Here is a 13891-nt window from a genome sequence, read left to right as displayed (position 1 = left end):
TTCTAAGATTTTTTTCCAACTCTAGTTTCTACTAAGAATTTACACCATACCATACACCTTGGTTCCAGATTCAGACAGGTTAATTTACTTCTTTGCCATCTATTCACATCCATTTAAAAAAAACACAATGTGAAAAATTATGTGCATATTCTTATATATTTAGGGAATTGTTTCAATTAAATTAAAAAATGTATATGTATCTTTTGTGAATTATTCATTCTATAAGATACTCTTGTTATTAGTAACGCATTAAAATACACATGGTTTGATTTTATTAGACAAAAATATATTGATGTATATAGAAGACTAGGTAGAGGAAACACATAGAATCATGTCTTGACATTGAGCAAAATATCGACATTGAACAATGAAGTTGTTGAGAATCTTGACATCCAATTTATCGTAAACATGCTTGATAGGCAAGTAATCTACACATTTGTTTGTGTATTTGAAGATGTGATGGAATATAATTATATGGTAATATGTGATAATATGCCATTTGTCTGGCAGTTGGAAATAATCAAAATGGAACTAATCAAAAATATAAGAATAAAAATGAAATAAATTATGCAGTCCCCTATGGTAAACATGAAAAAAAACTCAACATCATATATTCCAAATATGGGAATCAATGCACCCACCACAAATCTTAAAAATTATGACTCTTAATCTCATTAACTAAATTACCCTTATCTTCTCACAAATGTAGTTGATTTGTCTCCTCTCAACATTTTGATTATTGTATTTTTATCTTTATTCACTCATTCAATTCCTTTTCAATAAGCAAACGGGTTGAGAAGTATTTTGGACATCTAACTAAAAAGCACATTTAAAATTTGTTTCTTTTCACACCACATTGGGTGCTCGGATACAACATACAATAAAAACATATAAAGTCTCCTCCCATTGATTAAGGTCTCATTTGGTATGCTAAAATTTGAGATGTGAAATTGAAAATAGATATGAAATTGGAAAAATGTTTCTTTAATATGCATGAATTTGGCTTTCATTTGGAATTGAATTCCACAAAAAAAATGGCTGAATTAGATACCACGAGGAGACTCATGCAATAAGATGGGCTCCTTGGAATTATACTATTTTAGACAACTATACCTTCATTGATGAAATTTTTAGACACATTTACCTCTCTCATTTTCAACAAACTTGTTCTTTAACATCCCCACTCTACTTAGCGTTAACATTGTCTTCATCACCATCATCGCCAATGAGATCAAAGAGCAAGGATTGAATCGAGTTTCATTTTAATGACTTCCTTTTTCATTTCCATTGCTTTTGGTGTTATGTTGATTTTCGTTACCCCTCCTTCCATTGTCTCCTAACTCCAGTCAACTTCTTGGCAATTTCTCACTCACTTTCAATGAGCTTCTCAGCAACCAGCCAAATACAACCTCTTCCATTGATAGTAAAGAGTTTCTTCCTCTTAGTCTTCTTCATCTTTGATTTCTCCATCTCAATATCTATGTCTAGTAAATGACAATCTTATTTGTCTCCATAGAACCTTGATCTTCTTCTCCTTTGTAGATAATGATGGCAATAGCAAGGATATGACTATCTAGCTAACACCTATTGACAACGAATGTAAACCACTCGACAAAAAACATAATTTTTGCTTCGTCTTATGCTTTAGTGAATACAGCTCCCACTCAAGCACAAACCAGTTTACAATCTCTTTCGCCTTTTGCCTTGTCTTCTTTTGTGATTCTTGAATATTGCATCTAATTTCTAGTTTATGTTGTCGATGTTGTGGTTGATTTCTTGTTTGCCCTATTCTTCAATTTCATGGTTACGAGGGTGGAACTTTTCTTCTTCGATCTGGGTTGGGGCAATTTTTTTTAGGATGAGAGCATTTTAGTGCTTTTCATATTATTAACATTAATATTGACTAAAAATAATTTCCTAATTCCATGATATTAAACATATTTTTAAACGTCATCTCCATCTTCATGTCTAATTTAATTTCTATCAAAATCTCTATCAACATATCAAATGGGGCATAAATGAATTGTCTTTTTTCCATTCTAAGGGGACATTTTTCACATATAAATATATTTCAGTCAACCAAATCAATTTTTTAATATGGGTAATGTTGACACACAAAAAATTAGTTGGGGTAACATAATGTACAATTATTTTACTCTATTTCTATGACACATGAATAAAATTGAAACTGGTAGATATAAATAAATTGATTGAACATGAAAGAATTTCAATTAAGGATTAGAAAATATTTAATTTTAAGTTGGTCCAAAAATATTATGAAATTTTAGTTCACTTTAGGAAAGAAAAGTGAAAATAATTTTGATAGTAAAAGGATCAAAATACCCTTCATATATTATACATAATCACTAGTTGTTAATTTTTTTACTATGTTTGTTAGTTTATACCAACATCACTTATAAATTACATTCATTTATTAGACAATTAATAACATTACTTGTTATTTTGTTAACTTTATTTGTTAATTTATGAGCATTAGTTATAAATTATAAGACTTGTTAGGAGTTTATAATCGATGTTAGTAAATGACAAGACCTGCCAGTTATTTATAATTGATATTGGTAAGTTAACAAGTAAAATTAATAATTTAATCACTGATATTGCTGTTTATAATTGAAAAACTGATGCAAAATTTTATATAATTATTGACATGTCAACTTATATAATTTACAACTTATATTCATTAATTAGCAAGTAGGGTAAGAAAATTAATAATTAGTGATTCTGTATAATAGGGAAGAGTATTTTAGTATTTTTACCGTCAAAATGTTTTTAATTTTTTTCTCTAAACATATTAAAATTTTAAAATATCCTTGAGCCCACATAAAATTAAATCCCTTTCCTTATTAATTATTCCGGTGAAGTGGGGAACATTGTATTTATTTGTATTTGTATTTCTTTATGCACCCTTGCGGCTTAATTACCGCTTCTTTCTCGAGCAAGATACGATACGGTCTGTACGTAATTTCCTTGTGTGGGTTCCACACGCACTGCCTTTTACAAAGTCCGGAGAATGAAGGAAGACCTCGATGAGTGGATGCACAGAATTAAAGGTTTGCACGCCAAACGTGTTTTGCTATTAAATTTTAAAATAGCGTACGAGAAATACCCATGGGATCCATTCGTTGCTTAAAGTTGAAGATCGCGAGGATAACCATTGACCACCGCCACGAGAACCTATTCAGCTCCTGTTTCTGTAACCAAATAAAGGCAGGAAGCATATCCGCTGTTCAACATATTTCGACCCCGACCCTAACGTTACGCCACTGCTTTTCCTCGCTTTTAGAACCATTCGTTCATTGTATTTGGGCTTACCCGATTCCCTCCCACTTGTGGGGTCTTTTGTTCATTTATATTTGCAGAAGAAGACTCATTTCCCTCGTTCTTGAAGTTCGCCAACTTGTCCTCACTCTTTCACTCACTCATTCAAACCACTCTAGCTATTGCCGCTATTTGAATTTTCTCAATGCATCTCTCGTTTTCAGGCCAGCACTAAGTAAACATGACTATATGAGGTTGTGATTTGTGATTGTGAACCAGAGTTTCGTGCAATGGGGTCGGGCTCAGCCGATAAGAATAAAAAAAGTGCAACAAAAGTGGGGGCGGTGGCGAGAGGATGCTGTTGGATCTCTCCACAAGAACCCAAAGTGGTAATGCATCATCATTGGAATGGACAGATCAACGACAGCCATAAGCCCGTAGTCCCGCACCCACTGTTTTTGCCTAACCTTTCATCACGGGAATGATATCCTTGTCTGGATATTCTTTCTATTGCCTATTCAAATTGAAATTAGCAGAGTCTTGGGTGACGGAAAAGCAAGTTCATTATGGCAATGGGCCACCCCTTTCTTGTCATTTTTACTGGCATTGACCCTACCACCTACTTTTCCTCTCCATGCTGGAAAATGACGCCCTCGTGATTCAATGGATCCATCCCCGGCTACATTCATATCACCCAACAACAGCATGCACTTTTTTCTTTTATTGTTTGGCCTTTTATTTTTAAAAAACTAAAAAAAAATTATATATTCTACATGGTATACTAATTGGTAATGGCCTCCTTATTTGGATTTTAAAACGAATGTAAATTTGCACGGGCAGCGTGACAGCATACACATTGCTCGGTCGTTTTGACCTAAGAAGCCCGCGTTCAGGTCCAATTTGGAGGCCGTGGCTCCCCCGCGGAAGGCCATCAATCCAAGCGTTATGTAGATAGATTTCTAATCGACGAAAATAAACCAACAACAGTAAAAACGATTTAGACCAACCCACTGAATTGAAATTTCCGACCAGTTATATAAAGCCAGATTCGGAGTGGTTTTCTTTCATTTTGCACTTGTGTTTGATACGTATTCTAATAAGTATGTTTTTAGAATAACAATTGGCAGAGGAATAGCCACATCTTGTAACACAAATCTTGTTCTTTTTGTCTCCCTGGGGTCTTGTGGCAAACAAATCATTTTCCTCTTTCAAATTTTGCTGAAGAGAGCTATTTTTTGGCTGTTCAGTCATAGAGACCCTCCTGATCCCAAACATCGACAAGAAAGTCAACCATGTCCTGCGAATGTAAAATGCTGAAATCCATTAAGGATATTTACTCCAATATGCAAGCTAGAACAATAGAAATAGATGACAAGAAGCAAGTTGAGAAGGATTTACTCCCAGGGGAATGGGTTGAGGGAAAGGCTCGTTGCTCCCAAGTAGACTGTCGTAGGTGTCATCCTCACTAAGTACGACATAAACTCAGATTTAGAGCTTTGACAGAACCTTAAAAACGGATAGTGGATACTACTTTGACCTTTATAGCATGTTCATATTGTAAGTTAACACTTGCAAAACTTTTCAAGGCAATTCAAATTAAGCGCGGAAGGCTTGTCTGTGTTATTTACCTTATTCTGGGTTCTCCAACTTGTGGCCGCCTCTCGGATCTTCCCTTTTGAATCCATTGCTCCCTCATCTGGTTCCAAAGAAGTAGACCTGCATCCATCAAACTTTTCTCATGTTTCAAAGAACTAATTATAGACATGAATGCCATTGTAAAAGTCACAAAATTACAAGCAGACTTTGATTAAATGCAAGATATCGAACAAAAGAACAAAAGAACCAACAGATTAGAGATACAGGTGCGTATAACAGCGAACTTGCCACGATTAACAAAATCAATGTGATCACTCTGAGGGTCAGCACTAGTTTGAGGAACAGATGGTAGGTTTGGTGTGCCAATTGACTGAGCTGCACTCTGATCCATTTCAAAGGTGCAGCTGCTTGATAAATCTTCTGATCTCTTGTCTTCTTTCACTGTTTGAACTTCAGATGCACCATCCATCAATGTATTTGCTCGAGGTATTGTGGAGTATCCAATACAGCCTCTGCTCTGTTACAAAAGTGGGTCCAACGCGCATGATTAACACTAGCTGCTTTTCTATATATCCAATCTACTGGCTTAAATTACAAACATTAGGATAATGAAACAATCTAGCAATAGAATTTCATTCTGTCTATGGTATCCTCTTATTCATTTCACTTAAATGATGCATAAAGCTTAATATAAGAAGCAAGCGATCCAGGCAGGGATGTAATGTTTCATCTAGTAAGGATAGGACAGAGAATTGAAAGTGTCCCCCATTAATAGAACAGACAGTGCCAATAAGTCTGTTAGAATCAAACGCCGTAAATAATAAATGTCCCTTACTCTGAAAGGTCTTTTGAATATAAACTCTAACTTTTCCACGATAGAAAGCACAAAGGCACGAAAAAAATCTCCGCTGAACATTAAAATGAACAGTAGCATTTCTTCCCAAAGCTTCATCTAGTCTAGTCAATTGTATTAACAAGCAACACCTGGAATGCGCTCCTCCTATATTTGAAATGCTATAGAGAAATGGAAGTTCTACCTATCTTATTAGCAGCTTCCCAGGGATCCAAGGAAAGAATGCAAAATCCTTGCACCAGATTGATGCTTGCTTTAAAAAAAAAGAAACCGCAAGAACCAGATTCCTGGTTAGAACTGAAACTAAAAATATGCTAAAATTTTGAACGAATATCTTGTCTTACACAGAAAACTAGGAGAGGGCGAAGGGATTAAGATTTGAAATTTCTAGTTTCTTGAGAATCCTGAAATATAAAAAGGCATATATACGAAAGGTAAATCAATCAAAATCCTATTATTACGAAACTGGAGCAAGGCCATTAGCTCTGCATGCTCTCGCTTAAGCCCTAGAGGTTCTGTATCGTGCACTATCCAATATTTATCAGTTCGTTTTCTTTCATTACCTGATGTCTACGCAAAATCCCAATTCTCACTTGGCTTCTCCGCCATTCGCTTAGAAAGTTGATCAAACTAATTCTGCCACTAGCTATCTATTGAAGTTATCTTCTTAGACTGACAAGTTAGGAGCGACATTCATAATTGAAGAATTCAATTTTCTCTTTCCATGTGGAACTGGGATGCAAAAAAAAACAAGAAGAAGGAAGGAAGGAGACCAATTAACTCACCCCATGCACGCCAGAATCCGACAGACCCAAGGTGGAGCGTATCTACAGAACTGCATTTGTGATTTAACGAAGTCAAATTAGAGAGATCTGTGACGTAAGATTTCAAGAACGGCAAAGAGAGAATTCGATACGGTGTATTCGCTACAGAAAGGGTAGGGAACCGCTCAAAGAATTCAACAAAAGAAAGAAAGGGGCGGGGGGAGCAACAACGAATAACAGTATTCTTTTGGTTGCCGAGAAAGAAAAAAAAAAGGTGTAAAGTATAAGAAATCAAGCAAACAAGCAATCTGCAGCTGAAAGTTAGGCAAGAAATATCGATAAACAAGAAACGCGGACTGTCATCACGGCCGCTGCCAGAGTGCCTGCTGAGAAATTACTAAACCCGAATATTTTCTGTTACTTTCCCAAGAAATTTATGAATAAAAGAAGTCAAACTAACTTTTCTTTTTGCCAGCAAAAGATGAAACTATTTTTACGTTACTGGACGATTTTTATATTTGTATAATGTATGATATAACATACGATCGGATGATGGCCAGCAAAAATAAAAAAAGCGACTGTATATTCTTTTTTAAATGTATCTGCACATATAATTTTACTCTTAACTTTACTGTGGAAAATGCATGGAGTGAACTGGACAATTGTCATGGGATCAATCAGCATGGGCATTAAATTAAGTTATAATTAATCATAAGTTTACGTTTCTAGACCTGATTAGTTTGGAGGATTAAGAATTCCTGTAGACCTTCATTTCCCAATTGTCGATCCACTTGGGTTTTGAAAATACATGCATCAATACCTTGGAAACAGACCAGTGCTTGTCAAGTGGGGCATTTGAGACGGCAGAACACAAGTTGTGGTCTCGTGCCCGTCCCGTGGGGCAGTCATGGACTTGAAGTTTCAAGTGATGATTTGGATAAAACCCAACCAATTTATTTAAATAAACCTAAAAATTTTAAAAATTGAGTTTGAGGGTTTTAAAAAAATTATTCTGAGTTCATTTAGGCTGTCTAAATTAAATAAATTTGAAGAAATCCGAATCAAATCCAGCCATCCGAATTCTTTTTGTTAAAATTATGATACAAGGTGTAAGGGTTAAAAAAGGAAGGTCTGTATCTTAAAAATATTAATTTTTTAAAAATAAACATTGAATTACATAAAAAATAAAATGAAATTATATTTAATAATTTAAGTATTTAAGTCAATTCAAATAAGTCTCAATGCCTGAGGGGTTATGGGCGAACTTAGCTAATAATATTTTTTTATATATTATAGTATTTTTAAACTTAATTTAAATTGAGCCTGATTTGTTTAAATTACTAACCTTAATTTAAAAAGGCAAAGTGAAAGAAAGACCTGAATTGAGATGAAAGTTGAAAACATAACAATACGGATGAGGTGGAAATATTCAATGTTCTGTTCTGCAAAAATGCATTACCATTATTGAGGCCTTTTCTTCAAAAAAGAACAAAACAAGAAGAGGGGGGGAGGGGAGGTCTCGAGAACCTGAAAAATTTTCCACAAAAAGGGGGAGCCTTAACCAATCCCATGAAATTTATTTGAAAGAAAACCTGCAAAAACTGCAATTTTTTTGGTACAACAAAAACCATGAAATATTATTCTTAAAAAGTATTGCTTTTTCTAGCGCCTTTCACAACTTCCAGTAGAGATAACAGAATGGAAACCCTAATAACCATTACCTGAATCAGAAAACAGAGTAATTAACTCGTACTAAATAGGAAATAGCATCTCATGATACAAATTAATTTGGAAAAAAAAACAATAACAAACCGTGATAATAGAAAACCTTGAAGGTAATTTAAATAGCTAATCCACATGAACAAACCACATGAGGCAAAACACACCTAACATGATATACACAGTCTGATTTGCCTTAACCCATCACAAGGACAGAGCATGCGCGTGACAGGTAGGTTGAGAAAGGATATGTATAACCCACTGATAAATTGACAATGCCAAAAAGCTCCAATGCATACAGCATAGGCTGTGACGAGTAAGGAATCAAAATAAATTAAAGAGAGAATTTTACTTACAGATTATAAAAGAGAGATATTGACTCATGGACTTTTAAAAAAAATTAAAAATTCTTTACATGATTTCTGGACTAAATTAAAATAAAATAGGTGGATGAAAATATTGAAATACGCTTGCACAAAAGAAAGAAAAAATAATTGACAACTGATATTGGTAAATTAATAAAAAAAATAAAAAATAACAATTAATGATCATGCATTCAGGACAAAATGATTGAACCGGTATAATTAATGACAAGTCATGTAATTTACAGTTGATATTAATAAATTAACAAGTAAAAATTAGACAAGTAACATCTAATATTGGTATGATTATTAACAGGTGAAACGAGATAATTTACAATTGATATTAATAAATAAATAAGTGAAATAAAAAAATTAACAATTAATGGCTGTTCTTTTTGGTCAAGTTGAATGAACAAGCCCTGTGAATGATTGATAAGTCAAGTTAAATAGTTAACAAATCATGTTAATAAATTAGCAAGTAAAGTTATAAAAGTAATAAGTAATATTCTTAAAATTATGAAGTCACAAAATTAACTAGTTAATGATTTAACAAGTGCTGCTAGAAAATTAATAAATATAAGTAAGCAATTAATAAATAATATTAGATAGCAATTAAGTACTTGTTAATTTTACAGAATGACAATTCAATCTTTTTAACTATTCATTTTATTTTAGCTGAGTCCATAGCTCCCGCAAAGAATTAGTCAAAATAGAGAACCTAGAATGCCTTGATAAATCAGACCCAGAGATCAAGCACGAATATAATGATTTAAAGGGTGTGCAACCTAGAAGGTTCAACAAGCTCTTTCTTTTCAAAGAAAAGATTTAGATTTTTTTCTGTGAAATCCACAAATAAATATCTTTATTTCATGTCCCTTAACTGAAATTCTTGCTGAATTATATGAATCCTCAACAACATTAAAGTGTCCACGTTCTCTAAAGAAAAGATGACCAAGTCAGCGTTCCAAAGGCCTGTTTCCGCAAACTCGATGTAAATTATACGGATCGCCTTAAAAAACAAAAGAAAGAGAAAAAAATCATGGTACTCTCACTGTTACTAGATATTTTTATTAAAAAAAAAGCATAACTTTTAATTCCTTTACTAATATTTTGCTTTTAATTTTTATATTTTTTTAATATTTTAGGTACTTATACTTTGTTCGTAGAGGAATCGAAAATAATAAAAAATAAAAATATAGGAGCCTAAAATATTGAAGAAATATAGAGACTAAAAGCAAAATGTGAGTAAAATACAAAATTAAAAGTTATGTTTATCCTTTTATTTATAAACAAAATCACATACATCAATATTATTTATTAGTATAAATTTTTTAAAATCATCTCTAATAAATTTATAATCGTTATTCACAAAAATAATTAATATGATTGTATTTTGACTAAATATAAAGGTATTTAAGTTCAATTTTTTACTTACAAATATAATTACTGTTGTTAAACTAATTTATCGGATTGTGTGATACATTTAATTTTTTTATATATAAACATAAAGGGAATAAACTCTATAATAAGAGTTCAACCCTATATTAGAATCATGGAAGTGAAATTTGGAGTTAAAGGACTTTCGTTTTAGCAAAATACAATGATATCTTACAATCCGTACGATTCATAGAGGGATAAAGCTTTCGTTGCTCCTGATTCTCATGTATCAAGGTAAATAGGTTTCGCGTCAAGCAACACTCACGGTTGACTGTGATGAGAGATATGATAGTTTCTCATTGATGGACTGTACTTTACTATTTTCCGTGAAAGAAATAATTAGACTGTCAAAACGCATGTGTGTATCAAAGCAATTTCATGCTTTTCTGCTGGGTTCATCCTGGGCTGATGGAATGTGAAATGTCTAGATTTTAATTTAATGGTTCATATTTGATGAATTATTTTATATTTTATATTTATTAAAATAAAAATCATTAACAAAATATGATAAATCTTTTTATCATCAATCTAAGTCTAGGTTTAATTTAAAAATTTAATTTAATATTAAAATTTTGATATAACATATGGGTAGTTCAATTTAATTTTATTTTTTTATAATTTTATATTTTGACTGTACAAATGTATTCTCTACAGTTTAGATTTAATAAAAATATAAAATAAAAAAATTACAAGTTAAAAAATTTAAATGTGAATTATACAAAGTATATCTAAATAGTTAATATATAAAAATTTAATATTGAAATAAAACCTTCAAAATAAATGCAGAATTGATTGATGATAAGCAAAATTATTATATTTTTTTATAATTTATATAAATTTTTATTTTAATAAACATAAAATAATCCATTAAATTTGTATCATTTAAATTTTAAATTTAAATGATTCATAATCCCTCATCCCTATATATAATGTATTTTTTAAAATTTTATTTTGTTCTTGAATATAAGGGATAACAATGATATTTTTGCATAATTAAATAATTTTATCTTTGTTTTAAAAAATAAAATATATCATCAATTATATGTTTTTCTTACTATCATTATAATATTAATTATGATATTATTAATAAAAAAATTTAAAAATTATTATATTTTTATGTGAGTTCATAAATAATAAATATTTATTAATATATGAAATTTGGTTAAAAATATTTTATATAAAAACAGATGGAGTATATTATCCTGAGCGCCCAAGATGAGTCCCAGCTCTGCTAAATGCGAAGGGCGAAGAAGTCCCTCCTCGGGCTGGTGGTCATTTATTTCAGTCGTTAAGAAAGCAAGGCCCAGAGAGATTTATGGGAGTGAAGCAGGTGAAACTTTTATTGCGCCCATTCACTGTTTCAAGTCCTCTCTTTCCAACCCATCCACCTGCCATTTATACGGACTCATCTCAAACGCTCTCCCTCATCACTTTGCCCAATTTGATGACATTGTTGATTGTACTCTCAGCTCCACATTAATTTCCCTTTTGCTTCTCTGCTCCCTCCCTCCCTCCCTCCCTCTCTCGATATGGCAAAAGCAAACAAGTTCAGAGGAGTGAGGCAGCGCCAGTGGGGCTCCTGGGTGTCAGAAATTCGCCATCCATTACTGTAATCACACCTCAACCAACACAAACCTACTACTATATAAATTCTCTCCTTCTCTCTCTCTCTCTTCTATCTCTTATATATATATATATATATGAACTTGTGGTTCTTGGTTGATCTTGCGCCTGTGTTTAGGAAGAGACGTGTATGGCTAGGGACTTTTGAGACGGTGGAGGCAGCTGCCAGGGCGTACGACCAAGCAGCCATCTTGATGAATGGTCAAAACGCCAAGACTAATTTCCCCACGTCAATGTATCAACCCCGAGACAACACTACTTCTTCATCTCCTATGGCTCTTTCAGGCCTCCTCAGCGCGAAGCTGAAGAAGTGTTGCAAGTCTCTATCTCCCTCCCTCACTTGTCTCAGGCTTGACGCCGACATTTCTCACATTGGCGTCTGGCAGAAAGGAGCGGGTCCACATTCTGACTCTAACTGGGTCGTCAGGGTGGAGCTCGGCAATAAAGATCGGGCCAACACCGGCGAGTTCGATTCGTCAGTGAGGTCGGTGCCGGAGACTGGCGCCCAGGCAGGTAATCTGGTGGTGGATGAAGAAGACAGGGTCGCAATACAGATGATCGAAGAGCTGCTTAACTGGAACCACCCTTGCTCTTCAAGCAGCGCTTCCCAGGAACAGCAAGCTTAAGCTAGCCAGCCTTGCATAGTTGCATATCAGAGTTCTTCATATGTTACCCGTTTCATGCAATCCTTTTCCATAGATTAAGGCTAAGCTGAAAGGGAAAAAAAGTCAAGGGACTCATTATATAATAATTAAGCCGAAGTGTTATTTAGTGCTTGATTGATTATATTGTCTGCAGTGTGATGACAGTATATCTGGAAGCATCTCTGTATATAGATGATGCACGACAACTTAATTAAGCTGTCATCGATATAGGTTTAATTTGATTTCTATCATTTGGCTTATTGCAATTTGTAAAAGGACACGGCGAGGGAACGATGATGGTCATCTTAATTTTCAACAGCGTACAGGCTCTCTGAATTAAATACAGGCATATGGCTGGAAATGAAATGCCTTTGTAATTGGCATTCAAAGTTCAAGCAGCAGGAGAAAAAATTGCAGATTAACTTGGATTGATGTTGAAAGCATTTACAGGTCTTAAATTGAGCACCTTACGTGGGCCACATCAGCACTGCTGGAAAAATTTAATGTTCAAGCTAGCTACTTCTGTTGTAAATGTGCTTTCTTCATGTATGTGGAAATTATGAAGCTGCATAAGCTGTGTGCATAGTTTTTTTCTTTCTTTCTTTTAATCGGAATCAATCACAATACAAAATACTTTGATGAGAAGGACAATCCGAAGAATCCGGTACAAAGAAGATGAGCTTTCTATTTAAATTAAACACGATCTATCTTACAGGATCTTCTCATCAGCCTTCTCTTGTTTTTGATGTTGGCATCAAATTCCAATATCTCATCACCAGTAGCCACCTCGTATGTGATGATGATATATAACTGCAAAATTTGTCTTTCACAAATTCCAACAAAATGTGAGAGTTGGGCAACTCCAACATGCATTAGACGTTGCAAAAATAATACTCCCTCCGTTCTCATTTATAAGTCCCATTTTAGAAGGTGCATTTGATCTCATTTATAAGTCATGGTGCGTCTTTTTAAGTAATATTTAAGAAGTATTTCTAAAATTACCCTTCATGAGAGAGAAATAATAACAGGGCATTACTTTTTAAATTTTTTATGTAGGGGCATATTTGAAATTTTACTTGCTTTTATTCTTTATACTTTTATTGTATTGGTATTGATGAGGTTGGTAGAAATGATTTATAAATAAAACCGGAGGAAGTATCTTTTTAAAAAATTGCATTCAACATTCACAAAAGAAGTTTATTTTTGAAAGATTCTTTCAATTTTATAAAATACTCTCCAATCTTAAATCATATACATTGACAACTTAATTAAAAATATTAAAAACTGGGCAACAACTAGCAATTTGTAAATAATTATTGTCCAATTGTCAATACTCTTGATTTAGTTGTCAATTTATAGAATTTGAAATTTAAAAGTATTTTATGAAATTTATAAAGTTTTTTAATAATAAACTTTTTTCTATGCAATGTGAATATAATTTTCCCTATCTTTTTCCTTGTTGTCACATGGCAAAGCGAGGCAGACTCCATATTTTTGGAAGATATATCACCGCCCCATAGTTTCAGAGAGAGAAGCTAGAGGGAATGGCTATGGAAGAAGCAAAATGAGCGGAAGCTATGTCCAAGTCTCTCCGCTGTGGTTTAAATTGATTGC

The 13891-nt window shown here is 33.3% G+C and overlaps 2 protein-coding genes across 8 annotated transcripts; one reads left to right on the top strand and one right to left on the bottom strand.

Moving 5' to 3' along the window:
* Positions 1-4275: 4275 nt before the first annotated feature.
* On the bottom strand, positions 4276-6927 carry LOC129303453 (uncharacterized). Of its 7 annotated transcripts, none has more exons than XM_054942782.1 (5): positions 6514-6926; positions 5913-5981; positions 5164-5392; positions 4908-4995; positions 4276-4576 (listed from the first exon to the last, which is right to left on the bottom strand). In XM_054942782.1, the coding sequence occupies exons 3-5, from the start codon at positions 5342-5344 to the stop codon at positions 4312-4314; spliced, it is 534 nt and encodes a 177-aa protein (XP_054798757.1). In that variant the 5' UTR covers positions 5345-5392; positions 5913-5981; positions 6514-6926; the 3' UTR covers positions 4276-4311. The 7 variants fall into 7 exon arrangements, with proteins under 7 accessions (XP_054798757.1, XP_054798758.1, XP_054798754.1 ...); XM_054942783.1 differs by lacking the exons at positions 5913-5981; positions 6514-6926 and adding exons at positions 4678-4744; positions 5711-5892 and having other exon boundaries at positions 4276-4592; XM_054942779.1 differs by lacking the exons at positions 5913-5981; positions 6514-6926 and adding exons at positions 4678-4744; positions 5711-5886.
* Positions 6928-11533: 4606 nt separating this feature from the next.
* On the top strand, positions 11534-12535 carry LOC129298195 (ethylene-responsive transcription factor SHINE 2-like). Its single transcript, XM_054936597.1, has 2 exons — positions 11534-11619; positions 11752-12535. The coding sequence occupies exons 1-2, from the start codon at positions 11540-11542 to the stop codon at positions 12257-12259; spliced, it is 588 nt and encodes a 195-aa protein (XP_054792572.1). The 5' UTR covers positions 11534-11539; the 3' UTR covers positions 12260-12535.
* Positions 12536-13891: the final 1356 nt, after the last annotated feature.

This window comes from Prosopis cineraria, unplaced genomic scaffold (genome assembly GCF_029017545.1).
Source record: "Prosopis cineraria cultivar Desert tree isolate PC_DT_omini unplaced genomic scaffold, ASM2901754v1 PC2, whole genome shotgun sequence".
NCBI lineage: Eukaryota > Viridiplantae > Streptophyta > Magnoliopsida > Fabales > Fabaceae > Prosopis > Prosopis cineraria.
The sequence above is the reverse complement of the archived record's forward strand: the minus strand, read 5'-3'. Positions and strand labels throughout refer to the sequence as shown.

What these genes read in the sequence shown, in the direction of transcription:
- LOC129303453 (XM_054942777.1), bottom strand. Translation starts at nt 5,827, where the DNA reads ATGAAGCTTTGGGAAGAAATGCTACTGTTCATTTTAATGTTCAGCGGA. An exon ending in TATTCAAAAGACCTTTCAGA is followed by an intron (nt 5,393 to 5,710) that starts GTAAGGGACATT and finishes CTTTTGTAACAG; the next exon opens with AGCAGAGGCTGTATTGGATA. An exon ending in CATTGATTTTGTTAATCGTG is followed by an intron (nt 4,996 to 5,163) that starts GCAAGTTCGCTG and finishes TGATGGATGCAG; the next exon opens with GTCTACTTCTTTGGAACCAG.
- LOC129298195 (XM_054936597.1), top strand. Translation starts at nt 11,540, where the DNA reads ATGGCAAAAGCAAACAAGTTCAGAGGAGTGAGGCAGCGCCAGTGGGGC. An exon ending in GAAATTCGCCATCCATTACT is followed by an intron (nt 11,620 to 11,751) that starts GTAATCACACCT and finishes GCCTGTGTTTAG; the next exon opens with GAAGAGACGTGTATGGCTAG.